Here is a 24986-nt window from a genome sequence, read left to right as displayed (position 1 = left end):
CAAGTGAAGAGAATACAACACCTCACCAGCCACTGACCCATAACTCACCCTACCCTGCCTGACCGAGCACCGCGTGCTACCTCCTCCATCCCCCCAGAGCTCCAGCCCTTCCGGGTCTCTCCCGGTTACATCCTGGGCATCACGTGCTATGGTATGGAATACCTCATTGGCTAGCCTGGGTCAGGTGTCCTGTCTCTCCTTCCTCCCGGCCTCCCCTGCTTCCCTGGCAGAGCATGAGCTCAGAAAAAGGCCTTGAACAAACCAAACACCCAAGCAGTAACTCAAAATATACTTGCTATCAGCAACCGTTCCCAGCCCGAAAGTCAAAACACAGCACTGCACCAGCTACCGAGAAGGAGAAAAATGACTGCTACTGCTTAAACCAGGACACTCGTGTAAGAAATATTTTATGCTTTGTGGCACCACACATTTACACATCACCAATCGATTTTGGTGCAAATTTTGGGAGAAGCAGCATTAGCCTGTTCTGCTCTTTCCTCCCTTTCTGTAATTTCCAAAGTGTCATCTGTGATTATTTAGGCTTCTATTTTGTGTTCTTAGAACTTGTAAGGGTCATTTTGGAAAACAACTTGTATTTTCTTCCTTCTTGTCATACCACAAGGAGAATGGCTTTTCTGTTGTGTAAAAGCTATTCTACCCATTGGGATAACATCGGTCCTATACTTTAGGAAAGAAGAAGGAACTGCACTTCATAGCTTGCCCCCTCTTTACTCTTTAGTAAAACATTTAATGTCTCCTTGTCTTTGTTGTTCTTTTTATCCAGAACACTCATTGCTCTCCTTTTCCCTTCACCTTACAATGAAAATCCTCCTTTACTCTTTGTGGTGAGCTGCCAGCCCCACTGGTTTTCCTCTGACAACTTACCGGTTAAGCAGAACAGAAATGCACAGAACATCATGACCTGCAGTGATGCACTAGCAACAGGGAGAACAGCCATTCATGTGTGGCTCTGTGTGCCTGCCCAAGTGCTTCTGCACCTCCTGAGCAGCAGAACAGCTGCAGCTGTGCTATATCAGCTGTGACAATTTTAAGGTTAGTGAGCCCTTGTAAGGTGGGCCAACCTCTTCCACAGCTAAAACTTACCAGCTTTACAGAAGCTGGCTTCAGAACTGTTATTAAAGAGAAAATAAAAAGCAAACAAGAGACAAAAACCCCAACCTTATGTGTCAGAGTGTACAACAGAGGCTGATGTGAGAAAAGACCCAGAAGACAGTAAGGACAATAAAATAGAACTAAGACATAATAATGTTTCATTTTATTTGATAGAAAGTTGTTTCAAAAATATGATTAACTATATACATTCTTATATGCTGTACATACAACTACATATACAAAATGTACATAATAGCAAACATCCTTTTGTTACATTTTATAGATGGTAGTTAATAACATGAGATGTATTTCGTACCTGCTTTCATCCTGATCCTATCTAGAAGAAATTGATAGAGATGAGAAATGAAAAAGTCTAGCAGATCACTTAATTCTTATCCCAGCCCCCAGTAGTCTTCTCCACAGTGCATTTTATGAGTGCATGCTCTAGTAGTTAGGTTTGCAGCATTTCCCTTTAGAGAGATCTGGCTGCTAACCTTACCCATTTTTTTCCCCCGACATTTACCCTAATACTATTTCTAGTTTAGTTCTGTAACTCAGATCTCCACAGTTATAGAAATATTCCTCATATCAAGCTAGACTTCTTTGGCTTTATATTGTGGGGGTGTTTGTTGGTTTTAGTTTTGAATGTTTTTCATCTTGATCCCTTAGTTGCCTCATTGCCATGTTTAAAATCAATTCAACTATTAGTACTCTTTGTTCTGGGGGAAGTACACTCAAGCATAAAAGCTATAACCTTTTATAGCTAAAAGTGTTCTCTCCTTCCCACTCTACCAACCACTGTAAACCTGAAATCAGTCAGCAACAAAAAAAATGTACCTTCCCCCCTCCTCTTCCTCCTCAGGCAATTACAGGGTGTGTGACTGCCAGCTGTTCCCTGGGACAAGTGGTGTCAGATCTCAAGAACTGGGCAGTTCCTGGGATTTTTCTGGTCCCAGTCCAAGCAGGAATGCTCCACCCTCTCTCTAAGTAAGAGGTAGCATACCAACACTGAAAGACAGGGAGTAGAAGGTGGTAACTCAGCCCTTTAGTAGTCACTTTCAAGAAATTGTCCTCCATTTCCTGACTGGGGGGATCAGGCAACCTTACCCTATGGACCTGACATTCAGGGAAGAAGGGAGAGTGAGAGCTGCCAAACCAGCAGAGTTCCACCAGCACCAGGCTTGTGAGAGAAGCCACAGCCTCCAAAACCAAACAGGCTATCCTGGAGGGCTTCTCTGACCTAACAGGGAACATGACTTCTTTCATTGCCTTTCCAGCTTTCAGAGGTTAAAAATGAGCTGCTGCTTTCCTGCAAGCATCTTGAGAGCTGCAGTTTCATTTCCCTAAGAGTGTTTAACAGCATCCTTAAATATCTGTTTTATTTCTCTGCTCATGTGGCCATGTGCTCTCTAACCCTATGCTAGCCATACATAGGGTTCATTTCAATTGGAATTTTTTCTATTCTCTTTTTATACCTCTGCATCTTTTTAATATTAATATGCAAGACCTTTCTCTGATCGGAAAAGCAGTTTTCCATCAGCTGTCAAGGTGAGGGCAAGGGGATTATGGTTCCTCTTACACATTCTTTTGGCATTATTTTAAATAATATTTTTTTCTAACTAAGAGGAATTCTACTTATATTCTTCAGAGCAAGTTTATGTTTTCTGAATTACTGCATAACATGCATATATTTAATAATATCTTAAAGCCAAAGATATTTAATATGCCTTTATTTTCTTTCTAAGTTGTGGAATTTTCATTTGTTTGAGAAAATAATTCTCAGGCTTCTCTTCTGCTTACAGTATCTCTGTCCACCGTTGCTAGGCCCGTCTAGATTTTATTTCCTTTTTATTTTATACTACTTCATAATCTCTGGTATGAAATATATTCTGTTATTCCTTGTCTGAATTCCTGAGATCCTGTCCGCAACTTTGGCTGGGAGAGGGCGCTGGTGAGTTGCTGGCGAGATAGGACTCCACCTTAGAAGCGGGCTTGCAACACTCCTCCCGACCTTGTGGGGTGGGAGGTGGAGGAGTCAGGTGGCTGTCACTTTGCTGCACTTGTGCATTAGTAGCTGGTGAATCATCATCCTGCTGGTCTTGTGTACTGGGAGGAACAGCGGAAGAGATGATGCCCTGAGGAGCAGCTGTTGAAGCACTGTTGAGACAATTTATAAGTAATCTTGAAATGCTAACATTAAATGTGCAATTACTATTGTTCTTAGTTTCTGAGCAGCAGAGTGAATTAACTAGTTAACTAACTGCTTTGACACATTCCCCATTTCCTTGTTTCACCTCAGCCTTATGATTCCGAGATGGTGATTTTTCTGTCTCTTTAGATTTGACTCCAAATCACTTCTCTTGAATTGCAATTGTATTCTGGAAAAAGGCGGAGGAGGTGGGCAAGGAAGGAGGAGCAGCAAAGGAGGTCAAAACTGAAGTATCACCAGTTAGTAGCTTGTGTGTAAACTGTTACTAAAGGTACTGGTACTGCTAAACAGGATTTTCTCTTGACTCCTCTGTACTTCATTGCTGGAGGGTGAACTGAAGGTGTTAACAGTGAGATTATGAGCACTTTTAAGTTCTCATTTTCTTACAGAGAAAACTTGTGTCATCTGAGTTAAAGGAATCACCACTGTGATCTTACTTACTTACAGGGTGCTTAAATGCTTTTACAATGAGGACATTAAAACAGATGTAAAATGAATCCATTATGAAGGCATTCAAATAAGCATCTTATTCAACAGACTATGCAGGCAATATCTGCACTGGTTTCAGTGGATGTTGGACTAGTTATTACATAAGTACTTATCAATAACCGACATAAAGACATGTTTAAAATATCAAGTTTAAATTAAAAGGTCTATGGGCAGTATTAAAAAAAATCCAACCCAGAACTGTTATATTGCTAGCTCAAGATCCTTCTGTAAGGCTTCAGCAATACTGTGTCTATACATGAGAAGATTAGGAATTAGCAAAATTTATGGATTCATCTGATGAAGACAAAGATTTAAAATATAAAATATTTAAGATTTAGTGCTTTCGAAGAATACAGTCTGGGTTTCTGTGCTGTTATTTTCCCACGTGTGTTATGGACAAGAGAAAATACTACAGTGAGTCAATGCACACTGCGTGTTGCAAATACAGAAGGTCTTTGGTTATGAATCTCTAGGTGAAAAGCACTAACATAGTAAACTGCATTTTAGCCAGGTTGGTGCATTTGTTTATTGTTTCCAGATGAGAAAGCCTGTGTATGTGGATTCTTCCAGTAGATATTATCTGAGTATTTCTCAAGTAGTAATTCATAGACCACTTGCGGTCCATGGAGTATTACCAGGTGCATTAGAGAGGAATTTTAGTAGCAAAGCACTGCTATTTTTCAAACAATTGTGTTGTAACATGGGCAAATACCTTGGGGTGGGTTTTTTGATTGGTTGGTTGGTTTTTGGTTTGTTGTTGTTATGAAATGTCTTACTGTTGCAAATACAGATTTTAAAGCATTCATGTGATAACTGAACTAGGAAGAAGTAAAATATTACTGCAATATGGAAAGTGTAGGTAAGGAAAAATCTGTTCTTCCTGTCTCACTGATTTTAATCTCTTATCTGTTCCTTGTTAATCTCTTATCCTGTTCCTGAGGAGAGGCTGAGAGCGCTGGCACTGTTTCACCTCAAAAAGGGTCAAGTGTATTAATATCTGATGGGAAGGTGTAAATAAGATGGTGCCTCTTCTCACTGATGCCCAGTGGCAGGACCAGAAGCAATAGGCACAGACTGAAACACAGGAAATGACATCTGACCTCACAAAACATCTTTTCTCAGTGAGGGTGACCAGGCACTGGCATGGGTTGCCCAGAGAGGTGGTGGAGTCTCCATCTTTGGAGGTAGTCAAATGAACTGTACATGGCTCTGAACAACCTGGTCTAGGTGACCCTGCTCTGAGCAGCAAGAGTTTGATTAGCCAATCTACATAGGTCCCTCTCAACCTCAGCTATTCTGTGATGGGTACATTTGGTGTATGTGGGAACAGTACTATGCAAATAGATGACTTTACTGATGATAGGGATGGGTTCAACAATTTCAGACTGAAAGATAAGAATAACCAAATTAGGTTATTTAATAATTCCTCTGGCCCAATAATTTAGATTCTTCTGGCAGTAAAAGATTGCTAATGTAGCTTTCCAGCAGTACTTTTATCAGTAGGTATAAAAGAGATGTGATTTTCCTTATCTTTACTTGTGGGTTAATTGAGGTGCAAGAGGTGACATGAAAATGTAACTGACAGGTCTCTGGAGATCCTACAGAAAATAATAAATAAATAATGCCAAACTTAAACTAGACATATTGATCAAAGTACCTCAATGCATTTACTTCTGTATTCCATTCCTATAATTTAATGGCCTTATGCTGCTTTGTCTAGAATATACAACTTTTTCTGTGCCATAATGTTAAGCTGGACTGCTCCTGTATTACACATTTTTATAACCTTGTACAAAAAGTATTTACCTTTTTGGCCATGCCTGTATGAACACATCGTCATGGTAATTTTAAGACTGCTTTTATATTTTGTTACCACGGGATAATAAAACAAATTACACATTGCAGACTACATTGTTCTGGGTTTTTATTTTCAGACTTACCAAAAGTTATGCTTCTGAAAAGCACCTGAGTTAAGATCTTTGCTTAAAATCGGCTTCTTGGTGCAATTGTTCAGTTTTTGTCCCATCATTCGTCTAATTAAAGCATCATCTGTGTTTGGAAACAACTGTTTTGTGATTCCTGCAAAACAGACAGACAATATATATGAGGACTGCAAATCAGGGAAACAATCAATATGTGACCTAAAATGCATTACTTGCATCTTTGATATTTCCAGCTACTTCAGCTTTAGCTCCAGTTCCTTTGCTGTCTTCACACGCTACTTCAATGGTTTTGCATGTGCCAGCTATGTGCTTTCCATACTGCTGTGCCTGCTCTTGGCAGACTCAAAGGGAACTCCAGGGACACAAGGACTTCCTGTAGTGGGTGACTTGTATCCTCCTTCCCTTTGTTCTGTTCTTTATCAGAAAGTCCTTTTCCTATCCTTATCAGTCCTCATGCCTCTGAATCTTACGGAGCTTTTTCATTAATTTTCATTTGCAGGTGATGTCCCTTTCCCTTAAAAATTCCCTTCTGTTTTGCCTGGCTAACTGCGTTTGAATGCAGTACTAACAGGACTCAACATCAGGAATGCAATTCCTGCACCCCTCTTCTTCATCATCTTCCCTTTCCCTTGATTTTTTATCCCCTTTGATTTCATTTTTAAGTCTTACTGTTTCTATCTTCTTTAAATAATCTGATCTACTAACTCATTTTCTACAGTCTAAAACTCTCAGGCTTCCTTCTTATTTTTCTTTTTCTTTTTCTCCTGTATAATGCTGACACTTCTCTATTGGAATTCAAGAGTGTTCTCATTTCTCTTAACAGACTTGTTTGAATTCTCTACAGGCTCCCCTCTGTCACTGAGTTCTCTGCAGCATGCTGTATTCAGCATCCTGATTATCATCACTGCTTCCCTTTTCAGCTTTGCCTAGACCCTTCCCCAGAATCCACCTTTAGAAGTCATTTGTAGCTCTTAGCATCATAGAATCACTTAGGTTGGAAAAGACTATTAAGATCATTGAGTCCAACAGTTCTCATGCCATGAAATCTTTTAAAGTTTTCTCATACATCATGCTGAAATTGTCTCATCTTACTGCCTCTAAAGATATTGTCACTGTCTTAAACACCACTTCCTTTTCTCTTTGGACTTTGGTCCTTGTTCTCTAGCTAGGTTCTTCAGGACAAGAGGTTTCTGCACCTGGTAACTTTTGAATCTGCTGGCCACCTTCAATAAAACTGGACCCAGGGTAGAGGTGCTGGAAGTAAGCTGGGAAGGGAACAGGCAGTCCAAGGGAAAGGCAATGGGAGAAGGATTCTAGCACACAATTTAGGCTGCTGAAGTATAAAGCTGTAGGAGTAAACCATATAAAAACCAGACTTCATAGGCTCACAAAATACTGTTTTCTTTAAAGCTACTACTTCCATCTGCATCTTTCCTATGCACCAAACTTCTTCTGCCTTAAACCTTAGCACAAAACAAATTTTGTTTGCTTCTCTGATCACTCTTCCTGCCTTCTATACTTTCTCATTTTGCCTCTAGCGCTATTTGAAATGTCAGAATTCATAACATTCACTAACTTCAGAATACAGCAGACATAATTTTAAATTCGACCCCAGTGTGTTCTCTCTTTGCCTTCCGTATCTGTTAGCATCATGATCTGAGTTTGACTGTTGTAGATTAACCTTTCAAAGGCTAAAAAAATTTACAATATCACTCCGTCTGAGTACCCACTTAAATAAACCCCACAAAATTCGCACAATAGAAAATACTGCTGCTTAGCATTTCACTGCTAGCATTTGTAACATATGTTTTAAATATATGTAGCTGCAGAAGGGAATATGAAACAGCATATCACCTAAGCAGACCAACTGTTAAGCGTTACAGCCCCTCCCTCAGAGAAAGCCCTCTTGTCAAGTCAGTGCCACATTGAGTAACATTAACAAGCCATCACCTATGATCTCCTGAACTTCATTCTGATTCATAGCTGGTTTTGCCGCTTTATCCTTTGAAGAAGAGGACTTTGCGCCTGTCAGGCTGTGTGTAGCCATGTATTCATGTGTATAAAGTGCTTGCATCAAGTCATTTATAAACTTTTGAGGTTTGCTCTTGTTACAAAGTGCAATCTGCCATTTTTCGATCTTGAACTGGAAGACAAAATTGGTCATAGGCATAACTATTGCAGTTCTCAAGAAATATAATATAGTATCACCTCTGATATATCTTTTTAACTTTCTTTTTTTAAACCACAGTTTTGAATGGAATCTGCATAAACTGTGTGCTTGATATCAACACTAAACTTTCATAGCACTCCGTGTTTGGAACTATACATGCAGGTTGATTATTTTTTTTTTATCAGAATCAAGTGTTGGGGAGAGTAAGGACCCCATTCATCCTAGCAAACACTTCCCCAAACAATCCTTATTACTCACTAGTGGAGGCAGGATATGTTCAGGCATATCTAACTCCTTCTGCTTGCACTCCATGCAGGCTGGCTCTACTCCAGTTCTGGCACAAATTCTGTACAACCTTGGGAGCATGGCGCTATGCCCAAGCTAATATTCCTTCCTCTGAGCAGACATGCCCTAAGAACTGTGACATGTGGTCCAGGGTTTTGAGAGTGACTTCTACATGCAGCACTTGTACAGCCTAAGCATTTGAACTCTCCTAATGGGCAGTTTTGAGATACCTTTAGTCAGGTTAGGTCGCTTAGAAAATTAGGACTTTTAATTTCTTTGGAGATGGTAGGTCAAATTTGGTGTATTGCCATAGTTAGTCAAAATCACACCTTGATAATTTTTAGTAGTTTCTTTAGGGTTTAGAACCCCACAACAACAGACAAGAATGATTTCCACCAATTGGCATGACTCACTGTGTAAGAATGTAAATTGTAAATGCAGAAGCTAGAATTACTCTTTTTGTTGCGTCTTTCTATTTTTCATGTACAGCATTTGTGTATCTGATTTCTCAATGATGCTCTGTTATAATTACAGAGAACAGGTCATCTTCTTCACTCAGTATCCATACATACATGTATTTCTACTGGTGCCTAACACTAAAAAGCAGGAACATACCATTCTCCATTTACTTATTAACCATTTAAAGAGACTGCTAATATTTTTCTTAGATTATCTCTGAAACACTATCGTTCCTCTTTGGCATCTAAACATTAGCCTGGAAGTTATCCTTGGATCTCAGTATTTTCTTCACACATCCACAGTCACAGATGTGCAAAGCTACTGAAATCAAACCCAGTTTTAAAGTGGAGCACCATACTGACCGAGGTCTGGTATTTCCCATGGAAAGAACCTTCTGCACAAGGAGCTCATTAGTCATGTCATCAACAGAAGGATGATAAAATGATTTTTACTGATGCTTATTTTTTATATTGGTTATACTATAGCAGTAAAGTTTGTACTGTATAAGGTTAATTTTTATGCCTGAAATTGCCTTTTAACTGACCTGTTTTTCTGTCTGTTGTTCCTCATCTTCCACATTCAAAGTTATTGGTGAGCTGGAGTTACTGTGCATAGCTGCATATGAATCTGCTAATGCATTGTTAGATGCTTTCCAGACAGCATGTGAATGCAGAGTGGATGCAGATGATGTCACTCCCCCTTTGAGCAGTGCTTCAGCCATCCCTACCAGTTCCTCAAAATGGGTGACTGCTTGCGGCAACACTGAAATCAAACAGATAGCAAGAGGTAAAATAGTAATTGAAGTTTCCAGACTGTAATTAAAGAAGCATGTATAGTTTTGCAGTTAGAGTCCTGTTACAATGCAAGAGAGTCAAACTAGTCAGCAAAGAGGCTTTAATATACTTTTTTCCTGTTCTTTCAAATGTTTACCTGCTATTCTGTTCTCCCCACCGATGAAAAGCTGGCCTCTGTTTCTAGAATAGAATAGGTTAGTTCTCTGCAAGCCAAGAGGAACCATTAGTTTATACCCATCATGGCACTAAACATGATATTTCTCTTTTTGCTATCTCAAAATCTCTACAACTCTGTAAAAGTATCAAATATGGGGTAAATAATATTATGCCTGATTATTTTTCTTCAAAGAAGTTACATAGACTGCATAGATTTTGGTTTTATTTTTTAATCTATAAAGAATATACTTAAATACCCTTTTTGTCAAGTAATATTTAATTTCAAATGCAAACTTTTATTGAGTCCCTTGAGAAAAATCAATTCAGAGCAAAAAGGATGCATGGGATAAAGAATCAGCAAGATACAGAATCACTAAATACAGAAAATACTGTAAAGGACTAATACAAGTGTTTACACTGCAAGGCAATGGACCTAAATGTGTCAGAGAAGATGTCAGACATTAACAGAATATTTAAAAGTTATATTCAGAAAGGTGGGGATGAATGATTCAAACCAAGATGAGTAACATATGAAATGGGATCAGGTCGGCAGTGAAACTGATAGGCACTTGAAAAATCAGACGAGAATAAAAAAGGAGATACTAGGCTATCTAGTGATGGTATGACGTAGCTGGCAAGGGAGGAGCAAAAGCTCTTTAAACCTTATTCACTAATGTTTTGCAATTTTGGATCCAGTCTTGGCTGGAGAGGGACAAGTAAGAAGAGCTTCAGACATGATCACTAACTGATGAAGGATTCATTTATAAAAGAACCGCTGGGAAAGGACTACATTTGTTGCACCTGGAATCAACATTACTGACAAAAGGAATTACCAAAGTAATTAGAAATTAAATCATTCCAGAATAAATAAAATTTCAGTAGACGAAGAAAGACTGCTAGTAAATAGTCACTTGGACTGGTCAGTGGAGTGTTTGAGCTTAGCCAATGGTTATACACAGCATACAGAAAGGCTCTCTTGGGAACAACTGACAGGATTTAGACAGATTTTTCCATTTGTAACTCTACAATTGCATGGCCCCTGTGTAAGACGTTTTCTCTAAGTGCTGCTGGAATTAAATGTTGCCATGTATCAAACACTTTGATGCTAACGGTAGGCCTTGATCATATCAGGTGCTTGAGCATCATAATTCCCATCCAATGGCCTCTTATAAATCAAGCTTTTCCTGACCTTCAGGCTTTCCTCTTCATCAAAACACTTCCCCCGACTTTACCTTGAAGCATCACCAGCGACTGCCTCAGGCGGCAGTTTTCTCTCATGGTGTCTGTCAGCTTCCGCTTGAGACCTTTTATTTTGGCACACAGTTCTACCTTGGACAATTGAAATAAAGGCTCTTCATCCTCACTGCTACTTTCACTGTACAAAAAGTTGCTTCCTGAATAAGGCTCTCTCTGAAAAACAAACCCATGCAAACTGCTATCTAGAGGAACAACAACATAAAATTAATGCATTAAAACTAACATTAAAATATATGGCTAAAGAGAACATTCTCTTTGTACAGAGAATGTATAAACAGACTGAATGCATTTTAGTAATAGCTATTTCTGGACATAGTTATTCCTATTAACAGTAAAAATGAAATGTCAGTGTAATACATAACTGTTAGGTATTTCTCTCTCTGTTCTCCATTCACTAATTTTCCAACGTAGTGTCTTTTAGAACTGTTAACTTCACTGAAACAGAAGGCTTACACCCCCCTAAATAAATACATTCCAGTTTGCTTTTTGCTTAATACATCAAAACTGCTGGAGATGAGATGTTTACCTGTTTGTTAATTAAAGATGTTTCAAGTTGACTCAGGATGTTGGCAGGAGCAGATGCCTGCAATGATTTCTTTCTCCTTACATGCTTCATCATCTTCCCCTGTAAACAGGAGCATAATAGTGCCTTTGCATTCCTATAGAGCCTTTCACTACAGTATTTCCTAGTATACCATTAACTTTTATTCACTGTGCACTTGACGTTCTCAGTTACCATTTCTGAAAAATATGTTTGTAACTTTTATGTTTTCTTTTCCTATAGTTTGTGAGTGCCAATCCCAACACAGTGCAAAGCTCAGAAAACCTGATCCCTTTCCTTTCGTAGGCAGCGGTCAGATTTCTGTCTTATGGGAGGAAATTAATAGAGCTACAGAGCATCCACATCTTGAACAAGACTTTTCTCTTTAAATAGCAAAGGACAAAATCTGCTGGCCTAATTACTGTGAGAGGTTGTTGTGCTGAGGTACTACATGAAGATGCCTACATTTATGATACATATTTTTGTATTATATTGTGAATAGCTAATAATTACAGTCTATTTCATTCCATTACAGACCTACAAATATCAGGCACAGAAAGACAGAAACTCACCTCTTCTTTATCCAGGTCACTGTCCTCACTTTCCGAAAATATCATTTCTATCCTCTTCCTCTTGCCTTTTCCAAGGACTTGTATTTTTGTAATTTCATCTGCTCGTAATATCTTTTTCATCATTTCCACCAGCTCTTGGGGGTCATCTGAAGTGATGGGATAAAAAAAAAAGGCCAAAACACAGAAAATCAGGGAGTAATACAAACAGATTAAAATTTCTTATCAGGCAAATGTTTCGGAACTGCACTCACCACTCATGTACACAACTTTCACCAGGTGCCTTTCTGTCTTTCTTTCTCCCACAGGCCAGTTTACTAGCACATGCTCATTTGGTTTCAGAAGTCTTTCTAGATTGTCGTCATCACTGGGAAGGTCCTGTATCCATGAAGTCTCTCCAATTTGCAGTGAATTATCATTTACAAAATCAAACAGTGTGAATTTTTTCATTGTTAAGTGGTTTTCTCGTCACACAGACACTGCCTGCAGGATGTTATTGGAAAAATAGCTGTTACTGTGTAATGTCACAGGAAAAGCCCCAAACAACCTTCCTATTCCTGGATATTGGTAATTATCTTATATGAAAATATACTGGACAAGGAAATGAAAACTAGCCAAACAGCATATTATATCTTCCCTAAAAGATGGGAGATGGGTTCCTTATTACATGTACATCAGGCAGTTGCCTCCAAGACTATGCACAGAGAACAGCCTGCACTCACAGAGGCCTTGCTTCCATATTACTACGACACTTAATCTATCTCCTGTCAGGGAGCTCTGTTAATGCGACATTTCCCCTAACAAAAGTTTTCAGTCCAGCCTCTGACTGAAAGATACAGGTGTGATAAAAATCCCTAGAATGAAGGAAAGTACTAGCTATACATGCTATTAAGAGGGATGTATGACTTCCAGGGCTGTATTAATCATGTCACAGGCAGCAAGATGTTCAATTGCAGCCACAGACACCCAACCCAGAATAACGCAAGACAACTGACTGGGAGAGGTATGACACATTCTGGCAGTGGAAAATTTGACATACAAAAGAAATGACAGGACTGGAAGAGAGCTGAGCTGCTTCATGAAGAGTAATAGCAACAAGGAGAACCAACCCAAAATATCCTTTGGGATAAGCTAAATCCTCTGCTTAAATAAAACAATACTTTTAAAGCAAAGGGTAATTTCTGAGCTTTTTAAAGCACTGAAGTTCTGCACTGAGAGAAGGGAACAAGTTGTACTTTGTGCTTCATTTTTCTAATTAAGCTGATACGCCTTATACAAAAGTGTGAAATATAACACACACTATTAAACTCTACTGAAATGTAACCAGTTTATTTAAGCGTTCCCATTATATCTGAAGACATTTTATACTTTAAAATTATTAAATCAGATAAACCAACAAATAGAAAATCTGATTTTGTCAAACCTTGATATTTTTTCCAGTACACATATGGTTTAGCCCATCAGTTCATAGAGGTAAAATACTTCTAAGGAGCTGAAAACTCATAAATTCCCAGATGTGATAGCATGACTTGTGATTTACTTGGCCTCAATCAGTCAGAAGCAAATCTAGTGCCTCATGCAGCAGCTGCCAAAAAGGAAACTCAGAGCTAGGAAGGGAGAATTACGCTGGGATATTATGTCGAAGTGAGAAAATCTGGCTGCAGTGCTTCAAGAGGCAATGCCAATTCATTTGGAAGCCCAGCTCACCACTATTCACCACGTCTGTGCTACGCCTCAACAAAGCTGGCTTTTCACACAGGGTGAACTTGTTAATTTGCTAAAGGCAGCTGCGTTCTTGTCAACATGTTTACTGGTACAATGAGGCAAGTGGCGTAAGAAATCCATCATTAAAGAGAGTATTAAATCATGCTTTTATGCAGAATGTGTTGAGTATGCTAGTAGTAGGGTTTCTAAGTACTGCCCTGCTAAAGAAAGAAGACGAAGTTTGTAAGAATTCATGTTAATCTTCTTTAAAGACAGTTACAAAGACTGGGAGCATCCCTCCCATGTAAATAGAGAGGGATGGAGTCTGAATATCTATGGAGAGGAAGCAGTCTGAGTATCTATGCCTAGCATGAATCACCATAGGCCTCATTCTGCCACTGATCCACGCCAAGTGGATTCTCATACCTCAAACAGGGATCATTCAAATGAACAAACGCACAGACAAAGCAGAACCCAAAGGAAGAAAAGTTTCAGCATTGACCTCACTAGGGATAGGCGATGCCCAAAATGAACCAGCATATTTTCCCTAGCAACGGTATATAGGATTTAAAACATTTGGTGTATGCAATCACTGTGGGCTTCCTTCTTTTTCAAAATGCTTTTAAGTATGTACCCTAGTCAGTTAACACGAAGATGTTAACTTCCACATCTGATCAACCCAGCACAGCAGTCCCCATCACACAGTTTGATTCTCAAATGAAGTACTTTGAGCTTTCCTATCCTTGGCCCTTGGCACTTGTGAGCTACTTCATTACCCTCCTAAAAGCACATATAAGATGAAAAGAATTGCAGCCAAGTTCAAGCTGCCAGTGTGCTACAACTTACAGCTTGATTGACTGACTTCTGTATTAATGTTTCCCTGTAGTCCTCTAGCAGTCTGTATGTTGTCTCTCATTCTGTATTGAGACAAATCTTCTCTGAGCTATGGACATTCTCGTGGTTTGCACTCACAGAGTTAGCAAGCAAGCCCCAGACTTCCAGGGACACATTGAATACACAGGCTGTTCACATTATGGAGGGCAAGTGATGACTCCCCACAGCACCGGGGATATTCACATACACACTGTGCCGACACTGTGCACATTGATAGTAAGTTCAACAGCTTTTGGAAGGTATCAGACTTGCGTTCATGCAATACAGCTTAATGAAATAGATGCACATGTGGAATTCTGGATGTTTGGAGACCATGACAACAGTATAGTGAGACTGGTAGGTGCTGTGAAGCACACGGCCACTAAAATTCCCTATAGTCTTTACACCAGACAAGCACCTGAATCCACAAAAATCCACCCCATCACTCAAAGCCAGGGACAGTTTTCACCATGGTCATGTCAGGATTTGGAGCTCAGCAGTTTCTCTAAGTTATCTGTAAAACTCTTCTAAGCTGTCAAGATTCTTGCTTGCGGTGGGAGGATGTACTAGTAAACAGTTAAACTAACTTCACCAAGAGCCTCAACAGCTGCCAAGTTAAAGTACAAGCTACACGAGATGCTGAGAGAAATGAGGAATGTATTTCATATATAGTCAGGGAGGAGGGATGGGATCGAAGCACTCCTTTTGCTCCTGGTATGAATCTGAAAGCTGCTCAGCAGTGTCCGGGCTTGTGCTCAGTCCTGTTGCTCCTGCTGCTTTTGAAGGGACCAAGGCAGGAAAGCAGTTGTGAGGCAGCAACAATAACTGGCTACATCCCCTCTCCTCTGCTGCAGCTCTGCTGGGCACTAGCAAAACTGTTTGCATTACAGATGAAATGACATCATTATTACATTTCGAAATAAAAAGAACAGAGTGCAATAGCTGATAGTATTTTTCTGTCATGGAGCTATTTCTTCAGCTTCTGCAGTAGACATTAATCAAGCTATGTCTTTTCACAGAATTTATTGTGACAATCCATGGGCTCTGGGGAGAATACTTAACTGTCTGCTGGCATCATCTCTAGCCAGTGATTAAAGTGAATGGAAAGGTAGAACAAAATGTCTCTAATGAGGAAAAGGAACAGTAAAATACTTCACTTGCTGGAAGTGAAGTCCTGCCATGTTTTCTCACCCTGTTCTCCCCCTGGAGTCAATGTGAACCTTGTCTGAGTCAGGACTGCTGGAGATGCCTCCCTCTAAAATGCTTTATTTGCCAGAAGAGACCAAAGGTAAAATATACTGTATCATTAGGAAAAAAAAAGCACAGCAAACGAAAACCAAACAAAAATTGGGGACTTGTATTGACCTTACCAAACTTTTACTGCCTTAACAGTGAGAGGTTGTCTAGCCATGTTTGCCTCAGTCACCACAGAAAGAGAGGTGATTCATCTCACCCCAAGACATGTATCTAAAAGACAGCAGATGACTTACTCTCTGGAGAGCCTGCTTCTCTCCACTGACTATCCAGGGGTAGGTATGTCTCCTTACAGATGCTGCCACGGTTCAACTCATCCTATATTAGGTTTTACTGATTTTGAATAGTAGGATAGATTCCAGCAGCCCTTCTGCTATAGGAAGCCAAAATGATGAGGTCTTTTAACGTGTATCTGGTTCCATTTTAAATCTTTCTAATACAGTTCTGCAAGCCATCACATGACATTTCTGACACTGAGTGCTTTGTTCAGTAGTTTAATTGGAAGATATATAACGGTTCACAAACATTACCCTGCATGCAGCTACTAACCACAGAGAGAATTAAATGACCTTTGAAAGCCACTTATGTTTTGTGAGTTACTTAATTTTGCTCTATTCTCCATCTGAAAACACTCGCTACTTATTTGAGAAGTACTGAAATGCAAATCTATGATTTTTCACTCTTCTAAGACAGAAATCTGTCTTTACTTTTTCTTAAAGCAGGTTATTTGTAGAAGGGGTGAAAAAAAGAAAAGAAGGAGCCATTTAATTTTAAAGCTCTGCAGAGCAGAGAAAACATTAATTGGACTCTTAATTTTTACAAACATGTTAACACCTCACATTCTGCACAGACGCTACACATTTGCACATAGAATATTGTTACTAAGCAACCCCAAAAGCCAGAACAAAAAAACCCCCACCAAAACCACAAAAGTCCTTTAAAGACATATCTCACCCTTTGACTGACATAGTCTGTTCCATTCAGCCAGAGTTGGCAGATGGCTTGCTGAGATCATTAATTCTCTTTCCTTTCAGTAAACGCAGTGTAAAGTATTACAAATGTACAACATGAGATTGTATGCCTACTCAATGGGTCTGATTCTGCCATCTTAAAATAGGGCTATGCCACCGATTTCAGCAAAACAAGAAACTGTGCCACAGCTGTGTAACACATCCCTAATAAAGTACTAACATTTTATATTCTGTACCCTCTAAATTCAGCCTTTGATAATCCCAGCTTTCTTTGACGAAAAAACCCCCATTCATCTACCTCACTCAAAACTATTTATTTCCAATTCAGCTTAATAAAATGTAGTCACAAATTTGGTTTGTGTTATTTAGACTGTGGTATTTTACATTGAACTTGTCAGGACACTAAATACAATGTTGGTGTAAAACTCTTGAGCTGTGCTGAAGTCTCAAAATCTCCAGCACTCTGTGGCAAGTATATGATGGAAAACATAACCACATTGAAGAATGCTATATGCTTTCATGTGGGTTCTAATCTTATTCCCCTGATACCCAGTATAAGATTTACTAATGATTTCAGTGGAATTAGGCACTGTTGGAAGAAAGCAGAAGTGTTGTTACCACTCAAAAGATTTACAATGTGATATCTTAGTCATTTTATGGGGAAATATGACTTAAAAGCACAAATCTGCTCCTCTCAGCTGAGAAACACAGAGTACAGATTTTCCAGAATCATCAGTATCGCTGTGTTCCAAATTCATCTGGAAATATGGGGGAGCATCTATGAGAACATTACTGCAACTTTCAAGATTATAAATGCACAGAAATGATTCCACTTGTTTTCCACAGGAAGGATAAAATTACATGATTTTTGCAAGTGCTATCCAACACGTCATATCTTGCTGCTAAAGCACTCTCCTGGTGTGACTAGCTATGAAATAATCTGAGATATTTATCTAAACAGCAATCCTATTCATGGTAAAGGAACATTTTCTGGCCTTATTTATGCAGATAGTCTTGCTGACTTCAAAGCCTCAGCAGCATTTACATTCCACAGCATTATATGCAGAATTTGGCCCATACCTTGTCACACAAACCAGAATCTATTTGAGTGACCCAAGGTAATCATGAAGCCATTACTATTTTTCACAGTAGTGCCCTCCATGACTTTTAGCAACCTAGAAGTTCTATAAAATAACATTAGTATCTCAAAATGCCAAAGCCCTTTGCAGGACTGTGACATAAATCAAAAAGCTTGAAGTTTGTTGGCAAAGCTCTGATTTTTGTATCAAAACAATAATTTTATTTGTAATACTGAGTGATAGGAAAGGATTAATAATTCATTCATTAAGCAGGTATATTTTGTAAGCCTAGAAGTACTAAACTTCTGTTCTAACTAACAATTCATTCAACTAACAGTGAAATAGTGTTCATTTTAGTAAATTACAAGACTGTAACCTAGCACTGTTATTGGGCTTTTCAGTGCAGGATTTAGTTTTAAATTAAGATGCCTACATCTAGATGTTGCACCAGGTGTCTAATTTACCACTGCAGTCACTTGAGAGCTTGGGATCAGTCTGGCTTCCTCTATGCGAGTATCTAGTGCCAGTGTCCCCTGGTATTCTGCTTGGCCTTCAGCTGCTAGTCCAGAAATGCAAATCTCCCACAGGTCTTTTATCTCAACTGCCGTTCCTCTGGAGATGCCTCAGCCTTCAGCAACTCAACAGTCATAAGAGTCAAGCCCCTATTGAACACAAAACCCCCGGAGAATAATTCAGCTTATTTCAAATGCTGTAGGGCTCAATTCAGTTGCCTAAAAATAAATGTGTGGTGCAATGTTAGATACCATACATTATTATACCTGATCTCCAACTGCTTCTTCTGATGGGTACATGTCCCACATAGGGTCTAAACCCCCTCCCAGGCTCATGAGGGTGGTTACTTACTCCAGTCACCTCAAATGGCACTAAACACATCAGTTCGTGAAAGTGAATTGTTCTCTGGGCCCCAGTAATTGAACTGAATTTAAAAAGCTTAGATACCTCACATGCTTATAAACCACATACATTTATTATCTTTATCTTAATCCCATACTCAGCAAAAGATCCCTATTAAGATGCCAAATGACAAGACACATGAAGTTATCTTAATTCTACATCACAGATTAGTATCTTTATCACATAGCTATTTCTGAGCAAACAGATGGAAAACTAATACCATTTTGAGTGGCTTGTTCACAAATGCCATGCTCAACAAAATGTACTACCATATAAACCAACTAAAATCAGTTTATTTATTGAGCTGGATGAGACACCCAAGCTACAGGAATTTGAATAGTCACATGAAAGCTCTTTCCATACAGGTTAATATATCCAGACTCTCAGAAGCAGTAAGTAGCCTGGGAGGAGAAACAACATCATTAGGGGAAGTCTGACCCCATGCAAATCTGTGCTGAGGCGCAAAACCTATGCACTTGCTCATGCAGTCAAACACCCTTTTCCTAAAGGCTGAAAAATAACCAGACATACTTTCCATATGCAACTAATGTGCTTTCGAATTGGACTTGTTCAAAGAAACCCACTGATAACTTGATGTGAGAGTATATAAGAGGATGAATCTTATTCTTTTTATAAGATGGCATAAGTTATCTTCTATATTTCGATAAACTGTACTGCCCCAAAACATTGCAATTGGTGACATTCTCCCTTCAGCTCAAAGAGCACAGAAATGAAATAACAGGTAGGAAATCCCAGGCTTGAGGTCTAGCTGGCATTTAATAGTCTAGTGGCATCTTAACTGTCTTTACTCATGTCTTAACTTGCTGTCATAGGTGAGTGATGATAGATTAGAAGTCATGCCTGTTCTTTTACTCCAAAGCTCCTCCTCAATTGCTCTGTTTTTGCAGCATGTTGGTAGGAGGGAATGAACTGCATGATATCCAGTTAAAGAGAAAAGATCTGCATTACTATTAAAGGTCATGAGCTAGAACAAGAGACATATACATTTATGTCTCCTTACTCCAGAGACTATTGCTACAACTATGAGGAGCTCTGTGTGTGCTTAAAAAATTGGCAGAAAGGTATCTTCTCTGCAAGGACAACAACCTCAAATCTGATTAGAGCTATTTTTTTCTCCCATGAAATTGTCTTTTTAGTGTATGTAGTTCAACCTAACTTTATAAATTAATATAAGAGCTGAACAGCCAGTGTTGTGTATCGGTCTGAAACAATCCTTAAACAACTTCCAATTATATACATAAAATACTAATGAAGTGCAGTTCCCTCTGGGATGCAAGACCACATACAGATTGACAACTGCTACATTAAACACTGCCAAAAATGAATACAGAACAAATTTTAACCAAGGACAAAGGGGCATACCACTGCTGTAATAAAAAAAAAAGCCATAGGAGTTTTAGCAGTATATTTCCATCTGGGCTCAAGATCAGCCTCTCTGTCTGCAAAGTCAATTTATGCCCACAGAATCCCTGCCAGCAGTTTTCCAGCAACACTGTAAGCCATGAGTGTACAGCTGCCTGGCGCACAGTCCCTTCGATTTACATTCAGTCTAATAAACAGAGGGAATCAAAACATGCAAGTTGTGTGAGTTGATGAACCTGCAGAATAAGGACATTTATCTCTACATATATTAAGCAGGCAGGAATTTGGTTTTACATGGTCACCTAAGACACCTGCAGACAGCAGGATATTCCAGTTGTGGAGGGGCCTAGTCTGCAGTCACAGAGTTTGGTCTTGGGTAAATCATACCACCTTTACGATTTAGCTTCTTTTTCAAAGGATCTCAAATAATAATACATATTTTCCTAATTTCAGTGATATTATAAGGATTAACTAATGCTAGAGTGCCTTCCAAACATACAAAGCACTGTATGGCGCTAACAATTTAACAAACTTGGCAGAACAAAGATGTGCAATAATCCTGCGGAATTTAGAACATATCATTTGACATAACAGATTTTTTTGAAATGTGATGCTTGTATCAAGCTAGAAATTGTTTTTCTCTCAGCTGAAGAATGTATTTTATAAGGTTTAATCATCTACCACAAACTCCCACATCTTCTCATATATCATGCTTAAAGTGCTAGGACAGCATGTAGCCTGTGAAGTAGAATATTGAGGGAGACGGTCAATTATTTCACAGCATAAACTTCATAATACTCATATATGATTATACTTTCTGTATTTAGTTTGCTTGCTTCTGTGCTTTGTACTGTATTTACTTTTTTATTAGTAAATCAAAAAGTAGAATAGGTTCCTGTTTGGTTAAAAAAAAAAAGCAAATATTTTGTTTAGAAGTCTTAGATGATTAAAGAACCCTTCTAACCACTTAAGGAGTCACTTAAGCAGAATATTTTACTTAATTATAATTAAGTAGTAGAAACACAGTCCTTAAAGCATAGCTACATAGCAATGAAAGAAAATTATCTTATCCTTTCACTTCCTCAGCAACTCTTCTGAAATCATATCATGTATCATCTCCTATTCTCATGTCCACATCACCAGATCTAGCGTGTGACCTCTTTCTTTTGGCTCACTGATACAGGGACCCTTATAATTGCAGAATGAAGTCCACAGAGCCTGAATCTGCAGGCACAGAGAGTTGCCTGCACGGAATTGTGGAGTGTCCTTGAATCCCATGGCTCACACTGAGGGAGGTCAGCAGATATCCGCAGACATGGTTTCTCCACTCAAAATACCATCATATTTTCTTTTTTATGATTGTTTTCTCATCCTTCCAGCCTAACCCACAGTACTCACACTTTCTTTTAAAAAGCATTGCTGAACCTCACGTAAACTGACACGGATTACATTATTCCATAGATTGTACTGTACTTCTCCATACATGGCAACGGTAAGGGTAAGGGAAGAAAGTACCTCTGCCTTGCTAGGCAAGACTGCTAAGTCAGAACAGGTTAACATGAAAGATTAGCTGAAAAAATATTTCAGGTCAACTCTGCCTTGTCTCCCTGCAGGAAGGCTGCTGCTGCTACAATACATTTCCAGCTCAACTCTTCCATTAAACTGCAGAAGTTTGACATAATTCCTGTGATGTTCCTCTCCCTCACACAACTTGGGAAAACTAGTAAATAACTGCATTCTAGAGTGACTACAACCAGAGAAACACCCTCCTGTCCTGTCTCTTTCCACTGCAAACATTTGCTGCTCACCTCCTTGCTGTGGAGTCTCTGAAGCAGAACTTTCTTTTTTCATCCCTCTGCCAAAGTAGTTATCACCACCTCCTCCCTCAGCATTGCTCATATAAAAGGCTGCTTCCATGCCAAAAACTTCAGTTATGCCTGTGACTCTGTTGCTGCCCTGTTTCCCTCCGATCCTCATCAAAACAAACATCTGCAGGATGCTGCCTTCCACCTTCTTGCATCTCCATGTCATGCATACTCTGAAATGGCAACAGTACCCCTTATTTATTTCAGGGTTGATGGCTGCCTTCTAAGATTACAAAACCCTCTTGGACTTAATTCAGCCTCTCAACTAATTAGATCTGTCTTCTGACCTCCCTTGCCATTCCACACACTCTTGTCACAGTCAGTCACAACCCTCCGTTACCTTCTTTTACTTCCTCTTCTCTGAAATAGCTCCACTTCTGTGATTCTCCGAGGTCAAATCTCAGCTGAGAGGTTTTGTTTTAACCTTCTCTCTTCATTCCTTTTCTCTTTTCTGTTTATCATCCTTAAGATTTATGAAAAGTTCCCTAGAAAACATGCTGTAAAGAAGCTTAGATTAAAAATGTTGTACATATAGAGCCTCTTTTAATTTCTCTTTATTACAATTTGAGAAAAAAAAAACCAAGAACTCAACATCTACCCACAAGTAGTTTGCTTATTTTAATGTGAAGTAACTTCACGAAACTTTATCCACCATGGAAGTAATATTTTAACCACGCTACCACACCCTGCAGTATTTAACAAACAGAGCAGCAATGCATATAAAGAAAGCCATAGCAGCAGTTTGGTGTACATGTGAGACAGTTGACTCAGGAGCCTGGAGCAGTAGCTCTCTGAAAAAATCACACGCATCAGCATTTCTTGTACTAAACGGTACCCTCTTTTGCATTTGAAAAAAAAATACTAAGCAGTTGTAATGAAATTTATTATATCCTTTTGGCAAGATATTATCCACAAGACACCAGTGAGCCCTCAGTTTTAGAAGGGAAAAGCTATAAACCTTAAACCAACAAACATTAGAGATTTGTCTGTCAGATGTTTTCTACGCATTGTTACCCAAGAAGAATGTGAAAATAACTGTTCCCTCTCACTTCCCTGCAATTTACTGTGCAGTCACTGCTGTGGTACCTCTCTTCTACCATCCCCTTCTGAAACAATAAATCAGTGCAGAGCCAAAGGTTGCAAAAAGTTTCCAGTTCCTGCAACGCACTGCAGCGAAGCAGCACTGCAGCAGGGCAGCACGCTGCCAGGAGGATCACTCTGATTTGCTTCATGTTACACTGAGGCAACATGAACCGTTTGAATAATCTCCAGGTAATCTGCATTAAAACCATTTTACTGCAGTGTACTGCGGTATTAGGAAAGATTTCAATATCCCACCACGTGATGCAAGACAACCTTATAGCATTTGTCAGTTCCCAAGCAGTGAGGGAAAGCTTTAAATTACAGGCTGCAACGTAGCAACTTTCCATGTTACAGAGCAACACGACAGGCTGTTCTGGCTCACTACGCTGGCGTAGTGTGAAATCATACAAAATTCCTGGAATAAAATATTATAGACCTAAAAGCCAACTCTCTTTTTCCTTATTTTACTTAGTCCCCCAACCTGGTATTAAGAGAATCTTTCAATGAAAATTGATTTCCCTAACATTAAGGGTACAGTGAAGTGTTAAAATGTTATTAATATTTCAGAGGCAATTTTCCCCTCTTCTACTTAAGCTACCATGGATATGTTTCCCACTCTCCTCTTCCAGCTTGCATATTTTGTAGTTAATTCAAATCTGCACATATGTTTTTCTATATAGTTTTATGGCAGTCGTAAAGCAGTAGCATTTCAATGTTATTCCAATGTTGACACATAGAGATTTTCAATATTTCTATGAAGTTATAGAGTCACAGCGTCATACAATGGTTTGGCTTGGAAGGGACATTTAACGGCCATGTAGTCCAACCCCCCTGCAATGAGCAGACACATCTTCAACTACATCAGGTTGCTCAGAGCCCTGTCCAACCTGACCTTGAAGTTTCAGAAATGTTTCTCAGATTTCTTTGCTCACATGCATGAAAACGAGCACGGATTTTGTCTCGAATTAACCTAACTTTTCCCTCAGTAACACAGGCAAGCACACTACCACAAAACAGTACCTGGATGTATTTTCAGCACCTGAGCTTTTTTGGCTTTTAGTGGTACGAGGGAGTTTAGAACTGCAATTTCAAGAAGTACGGAGCATCATCCAAGTAACAGCGACAGAGGCAGCGACAGTGACACGGGTGAACCCTGTTACTATCCGCAGCAGCAACCCTCCCGCGCCAGAATGCGTGCGCCACACTTGACGCCTCAGCTCGGGCCGCAGCTTGCTGCAGTTTCCTGCAGTACGAGGGTACACACAGGGTATGGCCCCGCCACAGCCTCCGCTGCAGCACCCCCTGCACCACCCAACTTCCACACGGCTTCCGCGCAGGAATCCCCTTGGCGAGGGCGCACACCGCCCGGACACCAGTGTGTGTCCTGCACCTCGCACCCAGGACAGCCGGCGCGGGGCTTTGCCCACATCCCAGTCCCAGGACCCGGCGTCGGCGCAACGCGCGGGCCCTCTCGGACGTGTCCTGCCAGCGCTGCCCAGACGCTGCCCCCGCGGCAGCGCGGACACCACACTGCGATCCGCGCCGCGGCTCCGGCTGCCCGGGCCGCCGCCGCAGAGCCCCTCTGCCGACGGGCACAGGCAGGCACGGGCGACCCCTGCCGCGCTCCGCCCCCCCGGCCCTCTCCCCTCAGGTGAGCCCGGCTGCGGTACCTGCCAGCGGCCATTTTCCACCTCCCTCTGCAGCAGCTCCGATGCGCGATGTCAGCGGCCGCCCCGGCCCAGTCCCCGCGGCCGCGGGTTGCGCTGCGCCGCGATCCTGCCTCCCTCCCGCCGGCGGTGGCACCCCCCGCTCCTCCTCCTCCCGCCGCCCCGCCCCGCCGCCATGCGGCCCCCGCCCCGCTCCGCCCGCCCGGT

General features: G+C 40.2%; 1 protein-coding gene across 2 annotated transcripts; it reads right to left on the bottom strand.

Annotated features, from left to right (window-relative positions):
* Window positions 1-1254: 1254 nt before the first annotated feature.
* Window positions 1255-24902, bottom strand: BEND6 (BEN domain containing 6). Of its 2 annotated transcripts, XM_034061199.1 has the most exons (10): window positions 24783-24902; window positions 22370-22526; window positions 12240-12468; window positions 11989-12134; window positions 11402-11500; window positions 10851-11028; window positions 9213-9430; window positions 7705-7897; window positions 5752-5890; window positions 1255-3270 (listed from the first exon to the last, which is right to left on the bottom strand). In XM_034061199.1, the coding sequence occupies exons 3-10, from the start codon at window positions 12433-12435 to the stop codon at window positions 3006-3008; spliced, it is 1434 nt and encodes a 477-aa protein (XP_033917090.1). In that variant the 5' UTR covers window positions 12436-12468; window positions 22370-22526; window positions 24783-24902; the 3' UTR covers window positions 1255-3005. The 2 variants fall into 2 exon arrangements, with proteins under 2 accessions (XP_033917090.1, XP_033917091.1); XM_034061200.1 differs by lacking the exon at window positions 11402-11500.
* Window positions 24903-24986: the final 84 nt, after the last annotated feature.

The sequence above is a fragment of the Melopsittacus undulatus genome, chromosome 3 (assembly GCF_012275295.1).
Source record: "Melopsittacus undulatus isolate bMelUnd1 chromosome 3, bMelUnd1.mat.Z, whole genome shotgun sequence".
NCBI lineage: Eukaryota > Metazoa > Chordata > Aves > Psittaciformes > Psittaculidae > Melopsittacus > Melopsittacus undulatus.
This window is presented reverse-complemented; position numbering and strand designations above follow the sequence as displayed.